The 27,268-nt window shown below is 49.6% G+C and overlaps 1 protein-coding gene across 3 annotated transcripts in view; it reads left to right on the forward strand.

Annotated features, from left to right (window-relative positions):
- The window catches only part of CD99 (CD99 molecule (Xg blood group)), a 60,788-nt gene that overhangs the window by 22,571 nt on the left and 10,949 nt on the right, over window positions 1–27,268 (forward strand). For all 3 annotated transcript variants that reach the window (XR_006388145.1, XM_044284035.1, XM_044284036.1), the window contains exons 4-11: window positions 1,651–1,713; window positions 7,831–7,863; window positions 8,814–8,861; window positions 9,872–9,919; window positions 10,707–10,748; window positions 11,914–11,982; window positions 23,014–23,061; window positions 27,164–27,184. Coding sequence is in view for 2 of the 3 variants with exons in the window: in XM_044284035.1 (XP_044139970.1) it covers window positions 1,651–1,713; window positions 7,831–7,863; window positions 8,814–8,861; window positions 9,872–9,919; window positions 10,707–10,748; window positions 11,914–11,982; window positions 23,014–23,061; window positions 27,164–27,184 (372 nt within the window). In the remaining variant the exon portion in view is untranslated. The remainder of the gene's footprint in view (window positions 1–1,650; window positions 1,714–7,830; window positions 7,864–8,813; window positions 8,862–9,871; window positions 9,920–10,706; window positions 10,749–11,913; window positions 11,983–23,013; window positions 23,062–27,163; window positions 27,185–27,268) is intronic.

The following is a 27,268-nucleotide window of genomic DNA, read 5'->3' on the forward strand; positions in this document are numbered from 1 at the left end:
GCAGGCTTTTTGTGAGGCCAGTTTCACACTAGCACTGATATCAGGCAGGCTTTTTGTAAGGCCAGTTTCACACTAGCACTGATATCCGGCAGGCTTTTTGTGAGGCTAGTTTCACACTAGCACTGATATCAGGCAGGCTTTTTGTGAGGCTAGTTTCACACTAGCACTGATATCCGGCAGGCTTTTTGTGAGGCTAGTTTCACACTAGCACTGATATCCGGCAGGCTTTTTGTGAGGCTAGTTTCACACTAGCACTGATATCAGGCAGGCTTTTTGTAAGGCTAGTTTCACACTAGCACTGATATCCGGCAGACTGTTCTGACAGAGGAACAGCCTGCCAGAGTTTCATATCGTACATAGCCGGAAAGGACTGGAGCACTGCCATTCCCCATTGACTATAATGGGACTCGGCGGGGATCCCGCTTGTTTCTGGCGGGATTCTGCCGGACAAATACCTCTGCAAGCAGCAGTTTTTGTTTGGCCCGATCCTGGCACTAATGCCAGAATCCGTCCGGATGCCCGCTGGGACAATGTAATAGGTGCTCCCTACATCCAGTCAGAGCCCCCAATATCTAGAGGAGGGGGCTGTTTTTCATTATTTCCTGTAGACTGTATTAGTCTATGTAGATTTTTCACTGTTAGAGGACCTGTCATCACCAAATGCAGAGCAATCTGAAAGCACCATGTTATAGAGAAGGATGAGCTGAGCAGATTGATATATGTTCTTGTGGGAAAAGATTCAGTAGAACCTATAATTTATACATTTATATCTTTGCTCTTTCCACTTCCTGTGAGCAGCTATCGGTACAGGAGGGAGGAGTTATCCGTGACTGATCACCATCTCTATAGGCACACAGTGCTGTCAGTCACTGATAAGTCCTCCCTCCTGTACCGATAGCTGCTCACAGGACGTGGAAAGAGCAAAGATATAAATGTATAAATTATAGGTTCTACTGGATCTTTTCCCACAAGACTATATACATCAATCTGCTCTGCTCCTCCTGCTCTAGAACATGGTGCTTCCAGAGTGCAATGTCTTTTTTGTGGTGACAGGTCCTCTTTAACTCTCATTCTTTGCAACAGCCATAAAGCACCTACACCCTGCTGCACTGTCTGTACAAGATGAAGCAGGAAGAAAATTATCGACAGCCAATAATAACCACATTTAGGGAGATTTATCAATGTGTTCACACCATCATAGTGTCATAAAAAAAGTTGCAGATTACAAGCCATGCAATATTTGTGCCATCATTTGCAATTTTTTTGGTCTTCTTGACACTTGGTGAGAAAAGTGGTTGGGCTTCCCATGACCCTCCAAATCTACTACAATTTATACCAGGAACCGGCGTAAATTACAGCTGACATCTTGCACCAGCTCCAAGCTGCCATAGATTTCAGGTTCTGCCGAGAGATTTGTGTCTTATACATTTAGCGCATCTTACGCCAGCGCACCTTTGGATAAAACTGACTTGGGCAGCGCCAGTCTTAGTAAATCTGCCCCAGTCTTTTTATTTTTTTTATTTTTTTCTTTCTCTAAACTAACTAAAATGTTTTTCTTTTTACAATGGATGCTGTAGAATGGAATTCAAAATATAGTGTATATGTAGCCTAAAGGATAGGATAACGTTTGACTTTCCCCTCCCTCCACAGAGTTGAAGCCCACTTTAAAACCCCATCCAGGTGAAGGTGGCCCTACTCCAGATATTTTAGGTGGTAAGTTGTATAATCCCTGTATCTTTCTTCTCTATACAAATCCAACTTCTGTTATTATCTGAACATATTTCTTGTTGGCTGTGCTCAGGATAAGCCTTCAACATCGGAGCACTGGGGGTCCAACACTCTGCACCCCCGCTGATTAGCTATTCGGTGTCAGCTCCAGCACTGTAGATACCCAGATCTGTGGATTGAGCTGGTTACAGCAGCGCTGATCCATTCACTTGAGTGAGAGTAACCAGCTCATAGCGGATGGCGCTATGTACTTCCGGCATCTATTTCCAGCAACGGACCTGCTCCCGAACAGCTGTTTGACTGAGGTGTGGGGCGTTGGACCCCGCTGATCTGACATGAATAGCCTATCCTGAGGCCTTTCTTAATGTAAGTGCTTAAAACCATAACTTTTTATTTTTATTTGCATTGTATTTGTTGTATTTTTGTAATGTCTCTATAATGTATTGAGAAACTACAAAAATATTTGTGGGGTTCATTTCTGCCGTTTGTTTTTTTGGAAGGGGGGGGGGGGGTTTAAATTTTTTTTATTTTTTTTTATAGCCTTCACAATGAAGTAAAAATTATGTTATTTAATTCTGTGATTATGATATAGAGATATATATCTATCTATTACTCACACAGCAGTAGTAAAGCATAAAGAAAAAATATATATATCATAAAAAAAAAAGTTTATGCTTTACGTGTGTGTGTGTGTGTGTGTGTGTGTGTATATATATATATATATATATATATATATATATATATATATATATATATATATATATATATATATATATATATATATATATATATATATATATATATATATATATATATATGCGCGCAGCAGTAGTAAGATGGACAGGCCTTCATTAGTCCCCTGGCTGCCATGATGACTTATTGGCATCCCACAGTTACATCACCGGCGGGGATCAGGGGACAGAGGGAGCGCCCGCCTGTTCCATAACCTCTCAGATGTCATGTTCACTATTGCTCCAGTTACTTCTCTCAGGTCCTGAGCCCCATGTCTACATTTCCTTGCAACCAATCATGTACATCTTTAGTCCTTAAAGAAGAACTCCCGCAAGCATTTTTATTCTTTGACCTGTTAGAAAGGTGCATGATGTAATCTGTGGTGAATGTAATCTTCTTACCACTGACTGTATTTCGGAGTTATCCCCTCCCTTCTAATTTTAGCTGTATTATGTGGCCAACTCTCTGATCTCCAACTGGCACAGGACAGGAAGTCAGTTTCTCGCCCATATTCATTGGGGGACACAGAGACCGTGGGTATAGCTATGTCCTCTAGGAGGCGTTGACACTAGTAAAAGCTGTTAGCTCCTCCCCCGGCAGCTATACCCCCTCCAGCCTGGAGAGAAGGCTTCAGTTTTTTCTAGTGTCAATAGGAGGCAAGACCTCCCTGCTTTGCAGGGATCTCCTGAAGATTTTTTATTTATTTTATTTTTTTTCCTTTCTTTTTTCAGATGGGACAACAGTGGACGCCTCGCCTCCCTGTTCTCCCGGGGTCGAGTTGCGCCAGTGCCGATTCCGCACTGCTGCCTCCCCCACAGAAGACAAAGTGGACCAGGGCAGCCTCGCTCCCCTGCATCCCGCCAGCCAAGGGGTCACCTAGGTCCGCCAAAGAGAAGACCCTCCCGCCATACCAGACGCCTGCCACTCCGGTGCCAGCTGCTGAGGAGGTGACCCTGCTGGAGAAGGTGACCTTGAGGGTCCACTTAGGGAGGGTGAAGAGAAGAGGATGAGAGAGGTGAGTACACTGGACTAGGTAAGTATGTTAACCCTCTCCCTCCTTTTCCTATTTCAAGGGTTCTACGGAAATGGCCCCCAACTTGGCCAGACACAGGCTTCATTTTATTTTTATTTTTTATTACTTAGCCAGCTCCCCCCCCGTGCCGTCGGTACTCTGGCACATAGGGGGTTAATGACGTTAAATCACAGTGGGCGACCGTGCGCACCGCTTTTGTGGGGTGTGGAGTAGATGCAGAGTGCCAGGGTTGGACACCGGCCGGCGTCTGTTCTCCCCCTTGTCTCCGCTCCCCAACAATAATCATCCCCTGGAAGCGGGCGCCTAAGAATGCGCCGCTCCAGGAGACTAACATCGGGTCCGGGCGCCGCAGAGCTCTGGCCCCGCCTGGTCGCTCCGGCCGGCGCAACATGCTACCTGCGCAGTCCGGCTTCCGGCCTCCCCAGCATGCGGGCGCTGCGGTCCGGCGCGACTTCTTACAGCGACTCGTTATGTTTGGGGAGCGCGCTGCGCTGCTCTGCTCTGGGGGGGGGGGGGGGGGGGGCGGTCTGGCGCGAATTCTTCCCGCCTCGCCTTGCCCACACCTCCCCTACCCTCCCACAGTATCTCACAGAGCCCCGCCCTCAGTTCAGGCAGCTAACCCTCCTGGTCAGCCTTTCTTATGGCTGGCACAGTATTTCATGGGTTTTTATCTGCAGAGCTTTTATGTTTAAATTTTCACTCCTCTACCTTGCCCAATTACCACCTGCGCAATTGTGGGCATCTCAGTTTTAACAAATTAAATAATGTCCATTCGGGTCCTCCCCCCCCCCCCCCTCAGTCCTCCATCACTGAGGACCCCCCCCTCCCCGTCAGTATCAGACTGGGCCTGGGTCCTATCACAGTCAGAGGAGGACCCTTCAGTTTTCCATTCACCCTCCGGGGTCAGTTTGGTTGATGAAGCGCTTCCTGCGCAATCCTCTGGTACATCTGGATACTTCCTTTCACCCTTTAGGGCCGTTTGGTTGCCAAGCGCTGCCTGCGCAATCCAATGGTGTACATCTGGACTTTCCCAACCACCCTCCGGGGTCGTTTGGTTGATGAGCACCACCTGCGCAATCCAATTGTGTACATCCAGACCTTCCCAATCACCCTCTGGGGTCGTTTGGTTGATGAGCACCACCTGCGCAATCCAGTTGTGTACATCTGGACCTTCCCAATCACCCTCCGGGGTCGTTTGGTTGATAAACACCGCCTGCGCAAACAGTTTGGGTACATCCACTATCTCCATGACCCTCCACTGTTCAATGTGTCTCAACAAGTGCGTACTCCATGGCACGTAATATTGTGCTTACGTTCCAGCATGTCAAGTGTTTCACTGACTCTATATTCCCTATCCACCATTCCTGATGTTGGATGTGGTTGTGCTGGCACTCTGGTTTAGCTTTGCAGCGCGTTCTCCTCCGCAGGTGCAGATGTTATGCTGGTACTAGCGCTCGCAGTCACTGCAGCGGGGCGATCCCTCAGTTAGTGGTTCTACCCTGACGCTGGCTTGGCGGTTGTTCCTGTTCAACGCCCTTCCCAGGTGGAGTGTTAGTTCTCCTTCCCTGGGGCAGTGTGAGACCATGGCTTCTACGGACTCTAGTCTGCCTGTCAGTTTGTGCTGGCGGGCACGCTGCGACTCCTACGGTACGGGGGTCCTGGAGTAGCCATTACGTACTCTGGTTCCCCCCGCACGGCTCCTTCGTCGTGTGACGATTCTTCTAACGCCAAATTCGGTGGCGGACGCTGCATGGCCTCCTCCTTAGGCGGAGTATGGCACTGCCACTATCATCCGGTGGCTTATTCTGTGTAGTGTCAGTCTCAGATGGGGAATGGACTTCGCCCTGCCATTTTTTTTATTTTTATTTTTTCCTTCTCTGGCTCAGGGTTCACGGCCACTCCGCAAACCTTGGTAGCTCCTACGTTACTACTTCCCCTCATCTACGTAGATGCAGGGATTTGGTTCTGTGTTTTTTCTTCGTCTTGCTCCGGAACTGTTGGGCTGTGATGTTTTCCATATTCCCCCTTCTACAGGTGATTCCTACCAGTTGGTTCTGGGTGTACTACTCGTATCCACAACTACCTCTTTGAAGAATTGACTAGTGACTGCCATGTCAGTCCGATGTAGTCATGCATTTTCTGTGGCTAGACTACGAGACTCGCCACGCCAGACTGAGCGGGGGTGCTGTCACGACTGTTGATGGATCTCCTCGAGGCAGGAGTTTTGCTCTCATCTTGGTCTGATCGACTGTCAGTACACAGTCGCTGACGGAATCCCTTATCGTCTCTACTTCTCCTATCCAACGTATTGATTCCTTGGCTTCCGGTTGGTCATGCCTCATTCAGGCGTCTTTTTCTCGTTTCTTTTTCTCGTTTCTTTATCAGCCGGCTTCTCAGTTTCCCCACAAGCCTCTTGGCTCGGGGGACATTGGTGGACCACTTACCGTTTACATGGCACGCTTCCCTTTAGCAGGGGTGGTTCCTTCGGTTCCGGGTTTTTGCTCTAGTCTTCGGTTCCTTGATGGGCCAGGTACGGCGCTGGTATCCTTTCCAGCGTCCTCTGACCCTCCCGGGGCCCATAATACCTCCCTTCTGGGAATGGCACATACGGTTTCTCCATACCGTCCTCCTTTACCACCCTGGGATCTGTACTTAGTCCTTTTTAGCGCTTCAGAATTCGGTAGTTTTATTTATTTAATTTTTTTTTTCTTGTGTCTGTCACACCCATCAGACGGGTGTCCGGGTTGGGGCGCTCTCTTGCGGAAAGCCTCCTGGTTCTAACAGGGATAAGCGGTTGCCCAGCCTATTCATTCCTTTCTCCGACGGTGGTTTCTGATTTCCATTTCAATGAAGAAACTGTCCTCAAACTGTGTCCCTTCCCTTCACCCCCTAGGGAACGGGAGTTAGATCATTTGAACGTTGTCAGGGCTCTGACGGTTCATTGCCAGCCTCCAGTCCCTTCCGGTGTATGGACTCTCCTTTTTGTCATCACGGAGGGTCCTTGCAAGGCATTGGCGGCCTCCAGGGTGTCATTTGCACATCTGCTTTTGCTTAAGCGTACTGCACCCGGGGCAGGGTTCCGCCCTTCGGTGTCACGGCTCACTCCATCAGAGCGGTGGCGCTCTTGGGCTCAGAGGACTCAAAGATCCGTCGCGCGGTTGTGCAGGGCGGCTACTGTCCTCCTTGCGTACATTCTCAAATTTTTGCCAGATGCATGCTTATGCTTCGGCGGGCGCCGACTTTGGACCACTGGTCTTGCAGGCGGCAGTTCTTAGTTACATACAGGGGCGCTTGTTCCATGGGTCTGTGTTTTTTCCCTCCCTGTGGACTGCTCTAGGACGTCCCACGGTCTCTGTGTCCCCCAATGAATATGGGCGAGAAAACGAGATTTTTGTAAAACTTACCTGTAAAATCTTTCTCGCTCTTCATTGGGGGACACAGCACCCACCCAGTATTGTTGGTCGGCCACGGTTGTGGTTGATGCTGGTTAGAACCTGGTTTGGTTCTTGGCATTGTTGCTGTTCCACGTTTTTTTGTTGGTTTACTTGCTTCTCCTACTGCTTCTCACAAACTGAAGCTCTCTCTCCAGGCTGGAGGGGGTATAGCTGCCGGGGGAGGAGCTAACAGCTTTTACTAGTGTCAACGCCTCCTAGAGGACATAGCTATACCCACGGTCTCTGTGTCCCCCAATGAAGAGCGAGAAAGAGATTTTACAGGTAAGTTTTACAAAAATCTCGTTTTTCTATTCATTCCTATGAATGCTCCCATAAGGGGTGCATAGAGAAACTGACTTCCTTTCCTCACATACGATGCACAAATAGTCACTGGTAAGAAAATGACTAACTACAGATAACATTATGTACTTTCCTAACAGATCACAGAATAACATTTTTTGCAGGAATTCTTCTTTAAGGGGTTAATTGACAGTTGTGCCGCAAACGTGATGAAACGCAACTTGTAATACTAAATATGAAAAATGTGAACACTCACCTTTTATGAACAGTTGTCACCATTGTTGGGGTACAGTCCCTTGTCAGTATTCAGTTTTTGTTTTTTAATCTTTTTTTTAATGTTGTTTTTTTAAATATAACTTTTCAGGAAATAAGTCCAGCTTCTGTCCATACGGCTAGATTCAAGTCAGTGGTGCTTTTATGTCTTTCTGTTCAAATATATGAGCAGAAAAATGAAAAACCCACCCAGAGGAGACTCCCCTGACTGTAGAAGCAGCGAGGGCTCTGACCAGTCAGGTTCAGCTCTTCTCAGCAGAATATATAAAAACTGCATTTTGATATCAGATGTTCTTTATCTTCTCTTTTTGCTTTCTTGGTTTGTTGTAGGCTTTGATTTTGATGATCATGCAGGTGGAGTTGGTAAGTAAGATTTTACTTCTTCTTCACAGATCACTTTTACTTTATATTCCTTTTTATTCATTTTTTTTATTTTTACAGATTTTACCTTTTCGTACCATCAGTATCAGTTGGGATACATTTCACTGCATATGGATAGTCATGGACATGAGATTAGGACTTGACCTTGAATGTCCACCTTTTAGCATTATGGCATTTTATGTCAAGTATTGTGTGCTGATTACTGGCATATACAGTATTTATAGAAATCAAAGCAGGATCAGTTTTGACCTCTTTACATTACCATTTACAAATGGTATTCCTGCGTGGATATTTGCTCCCAAGCACATGTTCAGTGCCTGAGATTTGCGTCATGTTCGACCTGTAGGCTATTGCTAAGGAGGAACCAATGGGATGCAGAGTAATGGTGACAAACCGCTGGTTTATGATGTCAGATCTCTAAACTTTGCAATGGTTTGTCCCAGGGTTGGGGGGTACATTTTTTTTATTTATTTTTTATGCCTTCCGCCGTTCCAATGCTGGTCCTGACCTGACACACATGAAGTAACTAAGTACCGCTCAACCAGTTACTGTTCCCAGAGGTGACCTGTCTCAGCCAGTGACTGGAGGAGTGGCCGTTCCAAGCTACTTCCTGTGTCTCGAGCCAGGACCAGGAAGTAGAGAGCAGAGGACCACTCCAGAGAGAGGACCACTTTAACATTCTGTTGATGTGGAGTATTATACGCTAGAGACATTTTTTGGCCTATTGGTAGAATTGGCCAGATATGTCTCACTTCCAAGGTCTCTCCTGAGAGTAGGAGATGGTACAGGAAAACCAGATTGTGCTGAGTGGAATGAGAAAACCTTACCCAATACCTGTGTACCATAATTGCCATGACATTGTTTCCGCAGCCATGGCTCTACAGTGCCTGAGAAATCAAATCATATTGTATTTTTGTTTCGTTTTTTTTAAGACATACCCAAGAAGCCAACTCCAAAACCTCAACCAGGTGGAGGTGATAGTAAGTATTTTCAACACTACAGGATATATTACATTAGGGCACTAAATTTACTTGACCTAATTACCAATGACGAACATAAAAGAACGGTAAACCAAGGGCTTATCGAGGTCTGTTTTGCTGGTCAGTGTAGTATGATCTTTTACTGTCTGGAAGTGGCCATTTTATGAATGCTCGGAGAGATGCAGTATTTGCCGCCCCCCCCCCCCCCCACTTAAACACTGGTTTACCTGGAAAACTGAAGAAATATTTCCATACATACTTGTACGTTATATGAGCAGCTCTTCACGATCTCTACTTTTATATGCGCTGCATTTTGGGTGTAGTATAAAGAACATGTCTGCTTTTATGATATGTTGATTTAAGTAAATGCTCATTTTCCCCATAAAAGCAAGGGATTGTCCCAAGCTTTTAGCCGCAGAATATGGGGATAATTCAGATTTTTAATTTCTGATCCCAAAAACAGGGGTTCCATATGAATGGACCGGCAAGTTTGACTTGTGTGCTGCTGCTCCATTCATTCTCTGTGGGACTGCCGACAGTAGCGGAGCTCTGCACTTGACTATCTCCGGCAGTCCCATAGAGGTGACCTGATGTGTCAGATGCTGGGAGGTCCTATGTAAAGCAATGCATGTTAAAAGCAAATTCTTTTCAAATGTGATCTTCAAGGTATAAATAATGATCAAAACAGAGCTATAGCACTTTACCATATTGTTTAAGTGTATGATCCCCTAGAGACATCTGTGGCTCATTGGTGGAATCGGCCATAAATGTCTTGCTTGTTGTGTAGGAGATGACACGGCATACATAATGAGAACAGGCTAGCCAGTACTGGATTTAGTCCAAAACGCGTAGACCTTTTTTTCGTGGGGGATCTATGTATTACACTCCGTGCAGATGATTTTATGGACTTCTCAATAAAGAAGATTTTATATTGTTACCTTCTCTTTCTACCCAGCACCTGCCTAAGAATTGACTGATGTATTTTCACTTCTTTTTTTTTTTTTTTTAAGGCATACCCAAGAAGCCAACTCCAAAAACTCAACCAGGTGGCGGTGATGGTAAGTATTTTCTGCATTAAATCTTCCTGCTACGTGCTTGTATATTACATTAGGGCACTACATTTACTTGACCTAATTACCAATGACGAACAGAATGGACTGTTAAAAGGATGGCAAACCAAGGGCTTATCGAAGTCTGTTTCTGCTGGGCATTTTAATACAATCTTTTATTGTCTGGAAGTGGCCATTGTGGAATAAACTACAAAGTTTATAAACTTGAAGAACATTCAGAGAAATATATGCCCCTTAAAGACTAGTTTCCCTCAACTATGAGAAACTGAAGAAACCTTCCCATCCCTACTCATACATTATGAGCAGCTTGTTTATGAGCTTTACTTTTATACGCTCTGTATTTTAGGTTTAGTGTTCCTTTAACACCCACCTTTTTACATTTTATGTCGGTTTTAGGAAATGCCTGGTTCCCCCACATATGAAAAGGATTGTGCCAAGCGTTTAGTTTCCATAGGCTAGGGAATACGTTTCTGGTTGGCGGGGATCCTGAGAATAGGGGTTCTGTTTCCCCAAATGAATGGACCGGCAAGTTGGACTTGTGTACTGCTGCTCCATTTTATTTATTTTTTCCTTGGGACTAGTGGTAATAGAGTGCATTACTTGACCATGTCCAGCGGTCCCATAGAGAATGAATGGAGCAGCAGAGCACAAGTGTGACCTGATGTAGGAGATGGCAGGTCTGTAAACCGAAGCATGTAAGAAGCTAATTCTGTTCAAATGTACACCAAGCTATAAAAGTTTGTGGTAATCATTTATTTATTTTTTCCCCCCGCAGCTGGAGAATTTGATTTGGGAGATGCTCTTGGAGGAGGAGATGGTAATAATTGTGTATATATATTGTATAATGTACTGTCAGACATGGAAAATTTAGTTTTATTTGACACTACTGTCTTTTGTACGTGCACGGGGGATAACTAATGACTGAGACCTCAACTGATACTGAGATTTTTGGCCCCATACCACCAACATAAATGGAATGGCTGGGGAAATACCTTGCAGGATCGTGGGGTCGTTGCGGGTCTGCCTGCTATTGCAGGGAGTTGAGTTTAATAGAAAGAGAAACCGGCTTTTACAGGTAAGTCATGGCAAGGCATCTCCTCCCGCCTCCTGACATAAATGTACATGATGGTGAAAATGAGTGACCACCTGCTGGGTTGTCCGTCACTCTCCTGCACAGCCAGGACTGGGAAATCTTAGGTGTTGGCCATTTAGCCTCTTCCACACCACATTCAATGCTGATCGTGGTGCTGGAAAGTGGAGGTGGCTTCTTGTGTCACTTCCCTATAAGCCACAGGCCTGTAAATAATGTTCAAGGGGGTTTGTCAGAAAAAGTATTTGCGACTGATTTAACTGTGGTATGTTTTATCACTAATGTACCCGCATCACCATGCTCCTGGTGTTTCTTCTGCTTGTGTGACACTCAGTATTCAGAACATGTGATTGTCTTCCCTGTCCCTGAAGTACAGGACATGACAACCTGTCCTAAGGGTGTATTACATGTATGAACTCTCACTAGCGATCATCTTGCAGTTTAATACTGCCACTGATTGCCCGATGAACGAGCAAATGCTGAAAGATCAGAATTTGCTGGCGGCAGATCGTGCTGTCTAATTACGGTCTGTTGCCGGCAAACCAGTGTACAGCATGCGGACGAATGATGGCATAACGGTAGCGGTCTCCTCCGCTAGCGAGCAAGCAAACGTCTAATACACCCTTTGGTCTCTGCCTGCTATCTTCGCTCTTTGCATTCTGAACGGATCCTTATGCATTGGGGCTGAACTGATCCGTTTGGGCCGCTTGTGAGACCCACAAGCGGACCCAGAAACGCCAGTGTGAAAGTAGCCTAACTTGGGAAACCTCTTTGTCATCATATCTTGGTGGCCAAGTCAGGGAGCCTTTTTCAGTAGGCACCTCATATACTCTTACAGAATCGGGGTTGGCTGTATCTAACAGGTCTTTTTTTATTTGTATTTATTTTAAAGATGGTCACAACAATCCAGCTAACAAACCTCAACCAGGTCAAGGTGGTGGAGGAGGTGGTGGTGGCAGAGGTAAGTAAAACTGCAGTCTGCCGGCTTCATGCACGCCATATATTCTAGATCTCGCTACTAGTCCTAGTACTGAGGATTATCTGGGGGTGGCATGATGCATAATACAAGTACAATTATACAGATTTTTTGCTGGGAAGGCTGACCTAAATGTTTTAGCTACAATTTATGGTCCAGGCACACTTTGTTTTTTGAACAGATAAAAAAGAAGGTTCTTAATGTTCAGTGATTAATTTTTCTTTCGCATCAGCTTTGCTGCGGGGGGAAAAAACAGCAGTGTAATCCTTGGAAAAGGAGCTAACCTGGCATTGTGGGTGTCTAGCAGGAAAGTGTATGAACAGGGCTGGATTACCTATAGGCACGGTAGGCCTGTGCCTACAGTTGGCCCTGGGGAAGAGCATCTGCCTAAAGGGATTGTCCAATTTATTTAAAAGTTACCCAAAGCCACTAAATGTGTTTTAAATAATAAAAGATCGAATGGTCATCACTTCAAGGGGTTTTCCACCAGTAACCTTTTTATTTTTACAACCTGTCCTAATGCCAACCAACCTCATCAACTTTCTAATTTACAACCTTTAACCTTGCCGATATCCTGATCTGATCCTGGGACCCCACTAGTTTGCATCTGCTCTGCCTGCTGATGACGTGCCCACTTGATTCCGCCTACAATTACCTGTTGCTGTTATTGTCACGTATATCGCTCGCCTTTAGCCCCGTTCCACAACAGCGCACGAACTAAAGACTGCACCTCATCCAGCCTCCGCTATCTGGACCTACCTATCATATGGTTAGTAGGTAGGTACAGACAGCGCCTCTGCAGTCTTTATTCAGTTGTAGTATACAAATATTAATCCAGGAATGCTCCAAGGACCAACGAATATCAAAAAAGGAATATTTATATTATACCCACATGTAATTAAACAGGGCGCATATGTATCTACAACTAAAATGTAAAATAAAAATACTTTTTTAAATGTATTTATTTTTATTGGAAAACCAGACAAGTGATAATGCGCCCATCTGTCTGGCCCAGTGAAGACAGTGGAAAGTGGATGGTATATTCTGAGGCCGACAGACATACACAGTCAGTTGCGTGTATACCAATGAATTCCACATATTCTCATCTTCTACAAAAGACAAATACAACCCCCCCCCCCTCCCCCACAACAAAATATAGATCAAAATCCAGCAGCTGTAAATACCACATAGAGAAATAAATATATTTATGCGACCTGTTTAATTAAATGTGGATATGATAAATATTCATTGGTCCTGATGAATGAGGGCCTGGTAATATTTATATACTACAATGGACTTGAGGGGCAGTCTGATAACCGTGCACCTAACTATAGGCCAAGACGGGTGGGCCACTATACCTACTCATAGTCATCAGTGCATCCGGTGGCGACAGGAAGGTGGAGGGTAGAAAGTGGGTTCTGTCCATGTTTATTTACAGTGCAAGTTGCAATGGTTTTGCCATAGACCTGGCAAGACTGATATTTACATGTAACTGTATGTACGTCTAATTAGTGCCATCAATCAAAAATAAACTGTGGACAGGACTAAGGATCTGGGGAAGAAGGGCGTGTAGTGGGCAGAGAGGAGTATACTGGGCATGTATGAGAAGCGTTGGGTGCAGTGGGTGGATGCTGAGAGCCTGAAGAACTAGCGCATCCCTAACCGGGAAGTGTCTGAGCGCGAGGAGTCAGGGCCGGCGCTACCATAAGGCAGACCAAGCGGCTGCCTTAGGGCGCGCCCTGCGCAGGGCGGAAGAACGGAAGAATGAATGAATGCCGTTTTTTTTGCACTTGCTTGTGCTGCAGCGCCGCCGCCGTCAGTGAACCTGCCCGCCCCCAGCCTGCGTGTGCCGGCCGGCAGCTGCGGCGCTCGTCATAGTCAGGGCAACATTACCACCCGTCCCCAGCCTGCGTGCGTCGGCCGGCGGCGCTCATCGTAGTCAGGGCAACAGTACACAACACAGTCACCTGCAGAGGGGGCGTGACTGGTGTGAGAGCGGCACGGCGGCGGCGGGTAGCGCAGGTACCATAGGCGAGGCTCGAGCTGACTGATTGTGTCTGAGTCAGACACAGGCAGCCGCTCCCGCCAGTAAGATGAGAGCAGATGATTCAGATCAGAGTCAGACGCACACTGGCCCTCTGGCAGCCAGCAGCAGCAGGAGACGTAGTCAGGACAGGACAGGACAGGACAGGTCAGGACTTGTTAGGGTAGGCGTAGGTCTGAATTGAATTTTTAATGCTATTTTATAATAATTAATATCAGATCATTTGTTTTAAAATTAATTCAAAATGATGAGATGAGCGCCCATGAGCAAAAAGCGCTAGGCTAGCGCACACACTGACTAGCGCCAGAGCAGAGGCGCTCAGGCTTAGCATGGCATCAATGATGTGTTTAAAAAAATTAATTACAAAACAACAATCATTAATATTGGGGGGGTCACACACCCCGCCCCCCCCCCCCCCCCTAATATTAATTATTGTTGTTTTGTAATTAATTTTTTTAAACACATCATTGATGCCGTGCTAAGCCTGAGCGCCTCTGCTCTGGCGCTAGTTTGTGTGACCGTGACATGATGGAGGGAGGGCAGGGGGGACAATGTAAATGTCTGTACTCTGAGTATGCCACTGTATGTGACATGGGAATGGGGCCAGGCCGCCAGGAAGGGTCGGCCGGGGGCCGGGAATGATGTTCCATGGGGGGGTAAAATGTGACACAATAGGGGGTAATGATGTGATCATGGATGGGGCCAGAGCCGTCCGTCAGGGGGGGGATTAAGTGCCATGGGGGGGAGAAATGTGACACAATAGCCTATTGTGTGTCACATTTCCCCCCCCCCCCATGGCACATCATTCCCACCCCTCCGGCCCGGTCGGCCCTGGCCCCATCCATGATCACATCATTACCCCCTATTGTCAATAGGGGGTAATGATGTGATCATGGATGGGGCCAGGGCCGTCCGGGCGGGGGTTAATGATGTGATCATGGATGGGGCGCGGGAAAGGGGGGGGCGCTAAAATGTAGCTTCGCTTGTGTTGGCAAAAATCCTTGCACCGGCCCTGCGAGGAGTAGTGCGAGTCTGAAGAACGAACAAACACACAAAAAGGTGTCGCATCTGTAACCATATAACAAGCATTGCTATGGCTTTTTGACATTTTTGCACTACTGGATAACCTCTTTAACCCCCCACCATTTCCAGTGATGCCGCTCCAGTCCCCACCGCCAGTCTGAGTTTCCAGGGGGCTGCGGTGACGTAGCCATATATGGCATCTGACCGCTGAAGCCAATCACTGGCCTCAGCACTGATTGGCCGCAGTAGTCATGCCATATAAGGTTACATAACTGCTGCAGCCTGTAATCACTGACTGTAGGTGAGCGCTGGAGATTAATTGGTGAGTATGCAATCTTATATTATTTTAACACATTCAGGGCCTTTTGGGGAACTTTTGAATTGAGTCAGATAACTCTCTAAAGGGAACTTGTCAGCTGACTTTTTGGAGCTCTGTAGTAGCGATGTTGGCTATAAAGCAACAGTGCTTAAAATTAACCTTTTTTTTAAACGTCTTGTTTTATAAGTAACCCGGGCTTGTCATCTGGTGGGAGCCTTTCATGTCAGTAGTCACACAGTCCTTACTGTGATCACGCCCAGTAAGGCATTGCTGTAGTCTTCTTGTGCATGCCCTATAGATTCCTGCTCCCCTGGCATACGTAGTGAAGGCAGGGGTACGTACTTCCGGGCATTGGGGGCCAGAGACTGGTAGACAGAGTCTCAGCAGATAAGAATTCAGCAGTGATTCTACTACCATAGACCCCCTGGGCCATGTCATGGGCGTGAATACAGCGAGGACAGTTCCACCCAGATGACTAGTCTGAGCTAATTATACTTAAGCTTGTTCTGCAGTACTTAAAAGCCAGTGTAATTAAAAGGATGCGAGTAAGGGCTCATGCCCACAGCCATGGCCCGGCCATGCCTATATTGCGGCCTGCAAAAAGTGGCCGTGTGTGCACCGCATGACGGATGCAGACCCAATAACTTGAGTGCCCATGATGCGGTGCGAAACTGAGGCACGGATCGGAAGCCTTACATGGGTTTCCTGTCCGTGCCTCCGCACTGCAAAAAAGTACTTGCATGCACTACTTTTTTGTGGTGCGGACCCCATTCAAGTGAATGGGTCTGAAGACGGTGGGCACATGATTGTTGCCCGTTCATTGCGGACCGCAATTTGCAGTTCGTAGCACGTGTCTGGCTGGCCCTAACGCCATTAAAATCCTTTTCTCGCCCAATTCCTTGGGGGACACAGGAACTCTTGGGTATAGCTTATCTCCATAGGAGGCGTGACACTAAGTAAAAGACTGTTAAGCCCCTCCTCCAGCAGCTATACCCTCAGCCTGGAGAGAGAGACTTCCAGTTTTTTGCTTAGTGTCAAGGAGGCAAGACACTCTCTGCACTGCAGAGTTGTCTTTGCGAAGATTTTAATTTTTTATTTTATTTTTTTCACTTGATTTTTTTCCACAGGGACAACAGAGTCGCAGTAGACTTCTCTGTTTTCCCGGGGTTGAGCTGCGCCAGGGCCGGTTATCCGCCCTGCTGCCTCCCCCACAGAAGAAAAGGAGGACCAGGGCAGCTCATGCTCCCCTGCATCCCGCCAGCACTGGGTCGCCCACCTGCAAGCCCCTCTCCAGCTACTGTCACTTCTGTGCCAGTGGCTGAAGGGGCGTCCCCAGCTGGATGGACAAGAGGGTGAAGACATCGCATGGTGAGGTGGCTAGTGCAGCCGTTCAGCTCCCCCCCCCCCCTCCCTTCCCTTCCTCCCCTCCGTTCCGTTCTGTGCTCCCCCGTTTTTCTGCTGGCCTCGTTGCTCCGATTCTGGGGCGGCCTGGCGCCCTGTCAGTACTGAGCGGCGCTCATGGGGGAGGGTTGTTAGGAGCGGCCGGGTATATGCGACCGCTGTTCGCGCAGGGCCGTTGTTCTACAGGACGCCTACCCCTGTCCTCCTTTCGGCTTCCTACCTCTCGCTTCCGCTGCGGCGGGGGACATTGGGAGACATGTGGTGATTCGGATGCGGGATTTGAATCGCGCGCGCGAAAATGTTTTCGGCGGGGGGCGGAGTTTTCGTTGCCGCGTCCTGCTTGGTCTTCAGTCAGGGGCCGGACGTCCTTCTTCCCACGCCTCACTAGTCCCGCCTCCTCTCGTGCCTGCGTGCTTCTGTGATTCTCAATGCAGGACGGACCTTTGCTCTGGTTGCCGCCGCCGTTCTTCTGCTGCTGCCGCTGCCGTTCTGCTTCCTCTGTGACCTGGTAGGACTGTTGACCCTTTCCTCCACTGCAGCCCCCTGGCCTGGATGCAGTTTTTTTATATTGCTCCTACCAACATGTCTGACCCCTTAGTGCCTGTGGGACCTTGGTATCATACCTGCACCGCATGTAAGGCGCCCCTTCCTCAAGGGCAGTCTGACCCGCATTGCTCGCTTTGCAAAGACCCATCGCAGGGTCCGCCATCTGTTGTGTCACCCCCTGGCCTCTTGGATCCCCCTGACTGGGCTAGATCCCTCTCCCAGGCTGTGGTTAGTCTCACTAGCGTTGTGGGCCGACTTGCAGATGTGTTGCCCTTGTCGCAGCTGGATGATTCCCCTGCTGGGCCCTCCGGGTCCGCTGTCTTAGCCGACCCGTCTGAGTCTCTCTCTGCAGGCGACTCCTCCAGAGCCCGTCAATCCCAGAAGCGGTCAAGGGCGGATCACCGGTCATCCTCGGATGCTTCGGTATCCCCCCCCAAGGGTGCGTTCTCAGTCGGGTCCTTCCTCATTGCAGGATTTGCCTTCTGAAGGGGAGCTGGTTGATTCCGATTGGGATATGGATTCGGCACTGCCTTCAAAGCTGGCTTCCGCCGTGGGCCATCTTATAAACAATATCCGTGATACCTTTAAGATTCACGATGATCCTCCTGATCCTGAAAAAAACAGTGTTTCCTTTTTTCGCCAGAAGCAGGCGTCTGCGGTTTTTCCCCTCCATGCTGACTTTTCGTCAGTGGTTTCTAAGGCCTGGGCCCGTCCTGATGCACGTTTTACCCCGCCGAAAAAGTTAGATGTTTGTTATCCGTTCCCGGCGGATTGCATTACAAACTGGGCGTCACCTCCTAAGGTCGACCCCCCCCCCCCCATGGCCCGTTTGTCCAAGAGCACGGCTATCCCCGTCGCAGATGGTTCTTCCTTACAATCCACTGAGGATCGCCGTATAGAGGCCCTTACAAAGGGTATCTTTTCGGCCTCCGGGTCCGCTCTTAGGCCAGTCTTTGCCTCCGCTTGGGCTGGAAAAGCGGTTTCAGAGTGGGCGTCTCAGCTGGATCTGGAGCTTGAATCCGACGTCCCTATTCAAGACCTCCGTGCTCTGGCTCAACTTATCGTTCAGGCTGGTAAATTTGTATGTGAAGCATCCCTGGATGCGGGGGCTCTCATTGCCCGTTCGTCTGCCCTGGCCGTTTCGGCTAGGAGGGAGCTTTGGTTAAAGGTTTGGTCGGCGGACGCCGCGTCAAAGCGGTCTCTTACTAGCCTTCCCTTCTCTGGTTCTCGTTTGTTCGGGACCCGTTTGGATGAAATCATCTCTGAAGCCACGGGGGGGAAGAGTACCCATCTTCCCCAATCTAAGGCTAGGAGCTCCACTCGTGGTCGTCCCACCTTCTCCCGCTTCAGGTCTTCTCGTAGGGCTCCCGCTCCTCGCACCGCTTCGGGTCCATCCGCTAACCCTGTCCAGGACAGGCGTAAAAAACCCTTTTTTCGGACCCAGCCCTCCTGGCGCAAATCACAACCTGCTCGCGCTCCCGTGACCAAGCAGGCCCCCGCCTGAAGGTGCGCCCCCACCCACCCAGGTGGGGGGACGTCTCCTCCTGTTCAGGGACTTCTGGCAGGCGCACGTCTCCGACGCCTGGGCCCTCGAGGTTGTGTCTTCCGGGTACAAACTCGAGTTTGCGTCCCTTCCCCCAGTTCGGTTCTTTCGTTCTCGGGTTCCCCGGGATTCCCGAGGGGCGGCCGATTTCTTTGCTGCCGTTCACACCCTTCTGGACAAAGGAGTCATCGCCCCGGTTCCTATGGGAGACAGGTTCAAGGGGTTCTATTCGAACCTTTTTGTGGTCCCCAAGAAGGAAGGTTCGGTGCGTCCCATTCTGGATCTAAAACGACTGAACCGCTTCCTTCGTCTTCAGCGATTCCGGATGGAGTCTCTCAGGTCGGTGGTGGCCTCTCTGGAACAGGGGGAGTTTCTGGCCTCCATCGACATCCAGGACGCCTACCTTCATATTCCAATCGCACGGTGTCATCAGTGCTTTCTGCGTTTTGCAGTGGGGTCCGACCACTACCAGTTCGTTGCCCTTCCCTTCGGGCTGGCGACGGCCCCTCGTGTTTTCACAAAGGTCCTTGCCCCGGTCCTCGCCTTACTTCGTTCCAGGGGAGTTTTTCTACTTCCGTATCTGGACGACCTCCTAATCAAGGCGCCTTCTCTGTCACTGACTTCCGCCAGTGTGGATCTCTCGCTGCAAACCTTGCGCCGGTTCGGTTGGGTTATCAACCTACCCAAATCCTCTCTTGTTCCTTCCCGGCAATTGGTCTTTCTGGGGATGCTGCTGGATACGGATTCAGCGGTGGTTCGGCTTCCGTTGGAAAAGCGCCTGCTCCTCCATCGGTCGGTTCAGAGCCTTCTGTCCCACCGCCGTCCTTCTTTCCGGTTCAGCATGCGGGTCCTGGGACAGATGGTGTCCTGCTTCGAGGCGATTCCTTACGCACAGTACCACTCCCGCACCTTTCAGACGGCCATTCTGTCCGCCTGGGACAAGTCCCAGGAGAGTCTGGATCGGCATTTTCCCCTTTCCCCCCAGGTTCGTTCCTCTCTCCTCTGGTGGCTGCGGACCCCTCTCCAGGGGAAGTCTTTCCTGCCAATGACTTGGCTGGTGATTACCACCGATGCCAGTCTGTGGGGTTGGGGGGGAGTGTTTCCTCCTCGGTCCGTCCAGGGCACTTGGTCTCCATCGGAGTCCAGACTGCCGATCAATGTTCTGGAGCTGAGGGCCATCCTCCTCTCGCTCCGACACTGGACTTCGCTGCTTCAGGGTCGCCCTGTTCGGGTCCAATCGGACAATGCCACGGCTGTGGCGTACATAAATCACCAGGGGGGCACTCGCAGCGCGGCGGCGATGAGGGAGGTGTCTCTGATCCTTCGCTGGGCGGAGGTTCATGTTCCGGCCCTTTCGGCCATTTACATCCCGGGGGTGGACAATTGAGCGGCGGATTTCCTCAGCCGGACGACGATCGACCCGGGGGAGTGGTCTCTGCACCCCGACGTCTTCGAGTCTCTTTGTCTCCGTTGGGGTCGTCCGGACGTGGATCTCATGGCCTCCAGATTCAACAAGAAACTTCCCACCTACGTGGCCAGGGCCAAGGATCCGGACGCTTACGGCGCGGACGCGCTCTTCCTCCCCTGGACGGAGTTTTCGCTCCTCTACGTGTTTCCGCCCCTGCCTCTTCTTCCACGGGTCCTTCGGAAGATTGCGGCGGAGGGCACGCCAGCAATCCTGATAGCCCCGGACTGGCCGCGTCGTCCTTGGTACGCCGACCTTATGTTGCTTCTGGCAGACGCTCCCTTGCCTCTGCCTCTCAGAGAAGACCTCCTCTCTCAGGGGCCGATCTTCCACCAGCATTTAGGGTCGCTACGTTTAGCGGCGTGGCTATTGAAACCGCGGTCCTGACGCGGCGGGGGTTTTCTGCTGACGTGGTCCGTACCATGATTCGTGCGCGTAAACCGGCCTCGTCCAGGATTTATTACCGTACCTGGCGGGCCTATTTGGCCTTCTGCGAGGCCTTGGGGGTCCCTCCTCTGCGGTTTTCCCTTCCTACGGTTTTATCCTTTTTGCAGTCTGGTCTGGATCTGGGCTTGGGTCTCAGTACCCTGAAGGGTCAGATTTCGGCTCTTTCGGTCCTTTTTCAGCGCCCTCTGGCTCCGCTCGGTCCAGTTAAGACCTTTCTTCAGGGGGTTGCTCACTGTGCTCCCCCCCATCGCCCTTCCGTTCCTGCTTGGGATCTTAACGTTGTACTGACGGCTCTCCAATCTTCCCCTTTCGAGCCTCTGTGCAAGGTTTCCCCTCGCTTGTTGTCTTGCAAAGTTTTCTTTCTCGTCGCTATCACGTCTCTTCGGCGTGTGTCTGAGTTGGCGGCTCTTTCTTGCGTGGAGCCTTTCTTGGTTTTTCACCAGGACAAGGTGGTTCTCCGCCCTGTTCCGGATTTTCTTCCAAAGGTGGTGTCCGCCTTTCACCTGAATGAGGATATTGTCCTTCCTTCTCTGTGTCCGTCCCCGTCGCATCCCCGGGAGCGGGATCTTCACCGTCTGGATGTTGTTCGGGTTCTCAGGATCTACCTGGATGTGACCAGACCCTTTCGACGCTCGGATTCTCTGTTTGTGATTCCGGAGGGTCCGCGCAGGGGGCTGGCGGCGTCTAAGGTGGTTGTTGCCCGCTTCCTCAAGATGGCTATCATTGAGGCTTACCGTGCTCGGGGCAGGGAACCGCCCTTTGGTGTTACCGCTCATTCTACCAGAGCGGTCGGGGCTTCCTGGGCTCAGCGTAATCGTGCCTCGGCTGAACAGCTGTGCAAGGCGGCCACCTGGTCTTCTTTGCACACGTTCACCAAGTTTTACAGGGTGAACACTTATGCCTCGGCGGATGCTGCTTTGGGCCGCTTGGTCTTGCAGGCGGCGGTGCCTTAATGTCTAGGGTGCTTGGTTCGCCTTGGATTGTGGTCCCTCCCTGTTTGTGGACTGCTTTTGAACGTCCCAAGAGTTCCTGTGTCCCCCAAGGAATTGGGCGAGAAAACGAGATTTTTGTATAACTTACCAGTAAAATCTCTTTCTCGCTCTTCCTTGGGGGACACAGCGCCCACCCATTGTTTTTTGCTTGCCCTACGGGTGTTTTTTTCTGACTTGTTGGTATTGGTTTGGTTACTCCTTGCCTTTGTCTTTCACTACTTGGGCACATAACTGGAAGTCTCTCTCTCCAGGCTGAGGGTATAGCTGCTGGAGGAGGGGCTTAACAGTCTTTTACTTAGTGTCACGCCTCCTATGGAGATAAGCTATACCCAAGAGTTCCTGTGTCCCCCAAGGAAGAGCGAGAAAGAGATTTTACTGGTAAGTTATACAAAAATCTCGTTATTACATGGAGTGGACATGTCTGTTTTAGTAGCAACTTGCGTTCCAGAATTATTATTATTATTATTATATCGGGAACATCTTTTCATATATGGATGTGCCAGTAGTCTGCAATAAGGCCCCTTTCACACGAGCGAGTTTTCCCGCGCTAGTGCAATGCGTGACGTGAACGCATAGCATCCGCACTGAATCCTGACCCATTCATTTCGATAGGTCTGTGTACATGAGCGTTTCTTTTTCTCGCATCACGTCTGTGTTGCGTGAAAAACCCAGCATGTTCTGTATTCTGCGTTTTTCACGCAACAATGGTCCCATAGTAGTGAACAGGGCTTCAGTGAAAAACCTGTGAAACACGGAAGCAAGTGCGGATGCGATGCGTTTTTCACTGATGGTTGCCAAGAGATGTTTGTAAACCTTCAGTTTTTTTATTACTCGCGTGAAAAACCCTTTAAAACGCATTGTACCCATGCGGTAATTTTTATTTTTTTTTACAACTAAACGCAATCGCAGACAAAACTGACTGAACTTGCAAAATGGTGCGAGTTTCACTGAACGCATCTGTAGCAAATCCGTATCATTCATGTGAAAGAGGCCTAAGGGTCCAACTGGGGATGTGACCCTGCACTCTCGGACACTATTCAATCGGTGTTAGCAGAGTTACACCCGCAACTGGTGACACCCAGCGGAAGCTTTATTGTAGACTGCTGACAAATGACTTAGAGGTTTCTAGTAGGAATAATAGAATACTGCCTCGACATAGTCCTAAGCATAGATGTTCCAGAATTGTCTGTCTAATCGCAGCCAATGTGTTGGGTCTTTTCTCTCTTTCCGGTTTAGATATTGGTGACGGTGATCTTGGTGAACTTGGCCCTGAGGACCCTAGAGGTAAGATGTCTATACATACCGTACATTAAATGGCTTTATTCTTAGTGTGTTTAACACATGAATTCCTGTTAGCCCCATTTGGCTTAGACTCCAAAGTGTTAGGCGTGGCACAAACATCTCCCGTCTTTGGTGCAAGCAAATAATAAACATCGGGGAAAAAAAAGTCAAAACAGATTTATCTAATGACCAGAAAGAGGAGCAAACATAAATCCCCCCAAACTGTGTGTAGGACGGTTAGTCGGGTATCGTTTCTGGTGCTGGCAGTGATTTCTCTGATGTTTCCAGCACACAGAGGATTTCCTTCAGAGTGGTGAATAATAGTCGTTACATACCGCACTGTGTGCTGTTTGTCTTCCTGTTTTTGTATATTCCTTAGCAACATGGGCCACATCAAATAGCCGTCATAGCCGACAAAACACTAGGTCATGTGACTGTACCCTAAATCCATCTTAATTATGAATCTATTATGCATATATATTCCTTTAGAGGGTTTTGTCACTTCAGCAAATGGCATTTATCATGTAGAGAAGGTTAATACAAGGCACTTACTAATGTATTGTGATTGTCCATATTGCCTCCTTTCCATCACATTATACACTGCTTGTATCAATGGTTACGGCCACCCTGCAATCCAGTAGCGGTGGGGGATCTGTGGATGGCACTGTTATGGGGGGGGATCTGTGGATGGCACTGTTATGGGGGGGGGGGGGAATCTGTGGATGGTACTGTTATGGGGGGGGGGAATCTGTGGACGGCACTGTTATGGGGGGGGGATCTGTGGACGGCACTGTTATGGGGGGGGGATCTGTGGATGGCACTGTTATGGGGGGGGGGATCTGTGGATGGCACTGTTATGGGGGGGGGATCTGTGGATGGCACTGTTATGGGGGGGGGGGAATCTGTGGATGGCACTGTTATGGGGGGGGAATCTGTGGACGGCACTGTTATGGGGGGGGATCTGTGGATGGCACTGTTATGGGGGGGGGATCTGTGGATGGCACTGTTATGGGGGGGGGAATCTGTGGATGGCACTGTTATGGGGGGGGGGGAATCTGTGGATGGCACTGTTATGGGGGGGGGGGAATCTGTGGATGGCACTGTTATGGGGGGGGGGAATCTGTGGATGGCACTGTTATGGGGGGGGGATCTGTGGATGGCACTGTTATGGGGGGGGGATCTGTGGATGGCACTGTTATGGGGGGGGAATCTGTGGACGGCACTGTTATGGGGGGATCTGTGGACGGCACTGTTATGGGGGGATCTGTGGACGGCACTGTTATGGGGGGATCTGTGGACGGCACTGTTATGGGGGGGATCTGTGGACGACGCTGTTATGTGGGGGGGGGGATCTGTGGACGACGCTGTTATGTGGGGGGGGGGATCTGTGGACGACGCTGTTATGGGGGGGGGGGGATCTGTGGACGACGCTGTTATGGGGGGGGGGGGGGGATCTGTGGACGGCGCTGTTATGGAGAGGGGCGTCTGGGGGTGGCGCTGTTATGGAGAGGGGCGTCTGGGGGTGGCGCTGTTATGGAGAGGGGCGTCTGGGGGTGGCGCTGTTATGGAGAGGGGCGTCTGGGGGTGGCGCTGTTATGGAGAGGGGCGTCTGGGGGTGGCGCTGTTATGGAGAGGGGCGTCTGGGGGTGGCGCTGTTATGGAGAGGGGCGTCTGGGGGTGGCGCTGTTATGGAGAGGGGCGTCTGGGGGTGGCGCTGTTATGGAGAGGGGCGTCTGGGGGTGGCGCTGTTATGGAGAGGGGCGTCTGGGGGTGGCGCTGTTATGGAGAGGGGCGTCTGGGGGTGGCGCTGTTATGGAGAGGGGCGTCTGGGGGTGGCGCTGTTATGGGCATAACAGTGCACAGATCCCTTTCCCCATAACAGCCCCGGCCCTGCTGCTCACAGCAGACGAATCACTCACTGCATCTTTATTTTACCTTACAATCGTGACGCTCCAGTAACAACTAACAGGCAGAGCGGACGGCGGCGTAACGTCACTCACTCACGTGACGCACCTGCTCCGCCCACTTTATGAATGAGTAAGTGACGTTACGCCGCCCTCCGCTCTGCCTGTTAGTTGTTAATAACTTGTTACTGGAGCGTCACGATTGTAAGGTAAAATAAAGATGCAGCGACTTAAACAGCCCGCCCGCATAGCAACGAATCAGCGATTATTCGATAACTGGATTCGTTGACAACGAATCCCGTTATCGATTACATCGATTGATTGTTGCAGCCCTAATGTAAATGGAGGGCCGGAGTGGTCTTCATTTGAAAAAATATATATATTCATAAGAAACTGAAAGGGGTTGTTCTATATTACCACCGTATGGATAGAGTACACGCGTCTAACCTGCTGGGATCCCAAATCGTCACACCTGGGCACAGGAAGGGGCTGGCATCAAATAACAAAATAAGCTGTGCTTATTCCTTAACCTAACCCCTTTGCCACAATGAAAGCTCTCATTGCCCATGGCCCTTGCCCCTACCTGGTGCTGCGATCGCCTCACCTGGCCTCATTGGTGGTGCACCCCTGGCTGCAGCCTGTCACTGACCTCAAAGGTACACAGTTGAGGCGACTGGCTGCAGCGGTCACATACTATTATTTTACACCAGCCCCTGCCTGTGTCCAAATGTTGGACAACCCCTTTAATAAACCACTGGCTTTTGCCACTGGAGTCGCTAAATACTGATCCGAGGATGGCACCTTCTGCATCCAAGAAAACCTTGTGATTTCCCATATTCCCATATACTCACTGAGAAGATGGGGCCTCAACTGAATAGTGTGGCAGATGGGACAGAAGGATTATATGAAGCTGAGCTCCGTCTGTAATATCAAGAAATCTCTTCCATTGTCTGGAGACGCGAGTAGGTGTTTGCCTCCCATGGTAATTAGGATTATTAGTGTTACATCCTCCGCAGATAAAAGAGAACACCACAAAGCTGATGACCCTTTCAACTATGTGAAAATCACAAACTTGGGATTTATATATCTTAATGGCTACTAGACTGTGTACGGTGTACGCTTCTGGGCGTGCCCTCATAGGGAGTGTACTTAGACTTCATCCACGCTCTAAGTTATCCAAAGTATAAAACATGCCCCCCCCCCCCCCACCCCGATGCCTGGGCCCCTCATATAGATTATACTTGCCCCAGCACCTATGTCGTTCCTGATCCCCGCTCGGCCGCTGCTGCACCTACCCGCCATGCGGAGCAATGCATCTGGCGGCGGGGGAGCAGCCAATAGCAGGGATCAGAAGCAATGCGGGTGCCAGGGAGCAGGAGAAGTATAAAACATGCCCCCCAATGTCTGGGCCCCTCATATAGATTGTACTTACCCCAGCACCCGTGTCGCTCCTGATCCCCGCTCGGCCGCTGCTGCACCTCCCCGTCATGCGGAGCAATGCATCTGGCGGCGGGGGAGCAGCCAATAGCAGGGATCAGAAGCAATGCGGGTGCCAGGGAGCAGGAGAAGTATAAAACATGCCCCCCAATGTCTGGGCCCCTCATATAGATTGTACTTACCCCAGCACCCGTGTCGCTCCTGATCCCCGCTCGGCCGCTGCTGCACCTCCCCGTCATGCGGATTAAAACTTCTGGCGTCGGAGGCGATGCAGGTCCCTGGGAGTGGGGTAAGTATAATCTATATGAGGGGGCATGTCTTATACTTTGGATAACCCCCTTTAATGTACTGTGTACAATATGTATGATGGGGCACCCATAGATGTGTATGGAGACTTACCTCCGGGTGCCCTCTGTGTGTACAGATACCAATCCTGTATCAGATTCTGTACAAAATCTGCACCAAAAAGTGACATTGAATGGATTACATAGTCTCCTGCTCTCTCCAAAAATTCTCATGAATTGAGTCTCCTACAATTCTGAATTGATTCCCTATTCTCTATGCTGACGGTTAGATGGTGTGCCCTCTAGTGGCAGAATTCTGTTAGTCTCTGAACTGAAAAGGCAGCTATGAAGGACATTCTATGCCATAGCTTCCTGGACTGTGATTAGAAATCTGCATCAGTTGCCCGCCGTAGTGTATACCGCTATACACCTCTATTTTCATGTGCGTTTTTTTTTTTTTTGTTTGTTTCTTTATTGCAGGACATGATGATAATCCAAGTGGTAAATGGCAGATACCTTTTATTAATGATGGGCTAGAATGCATTTGAGTGGCGGCTGTTTCCTTGCACTATGAAAGCTTGCGCA

Source organism: Bufo gargarizans, chromosome 3, assembly GCF_014858855.1.
Source record: "Bufo gargarizans isolate SCDJY-AF-19 chromosome 3, ASM1485885v1, whole genome shotgun sequence".
Lineage (NCBI taxonomy): Eukaryota > Metazoa > Chordata > Amphibia > Anura > Bufonidae > Bufo > Bufo gargarizans.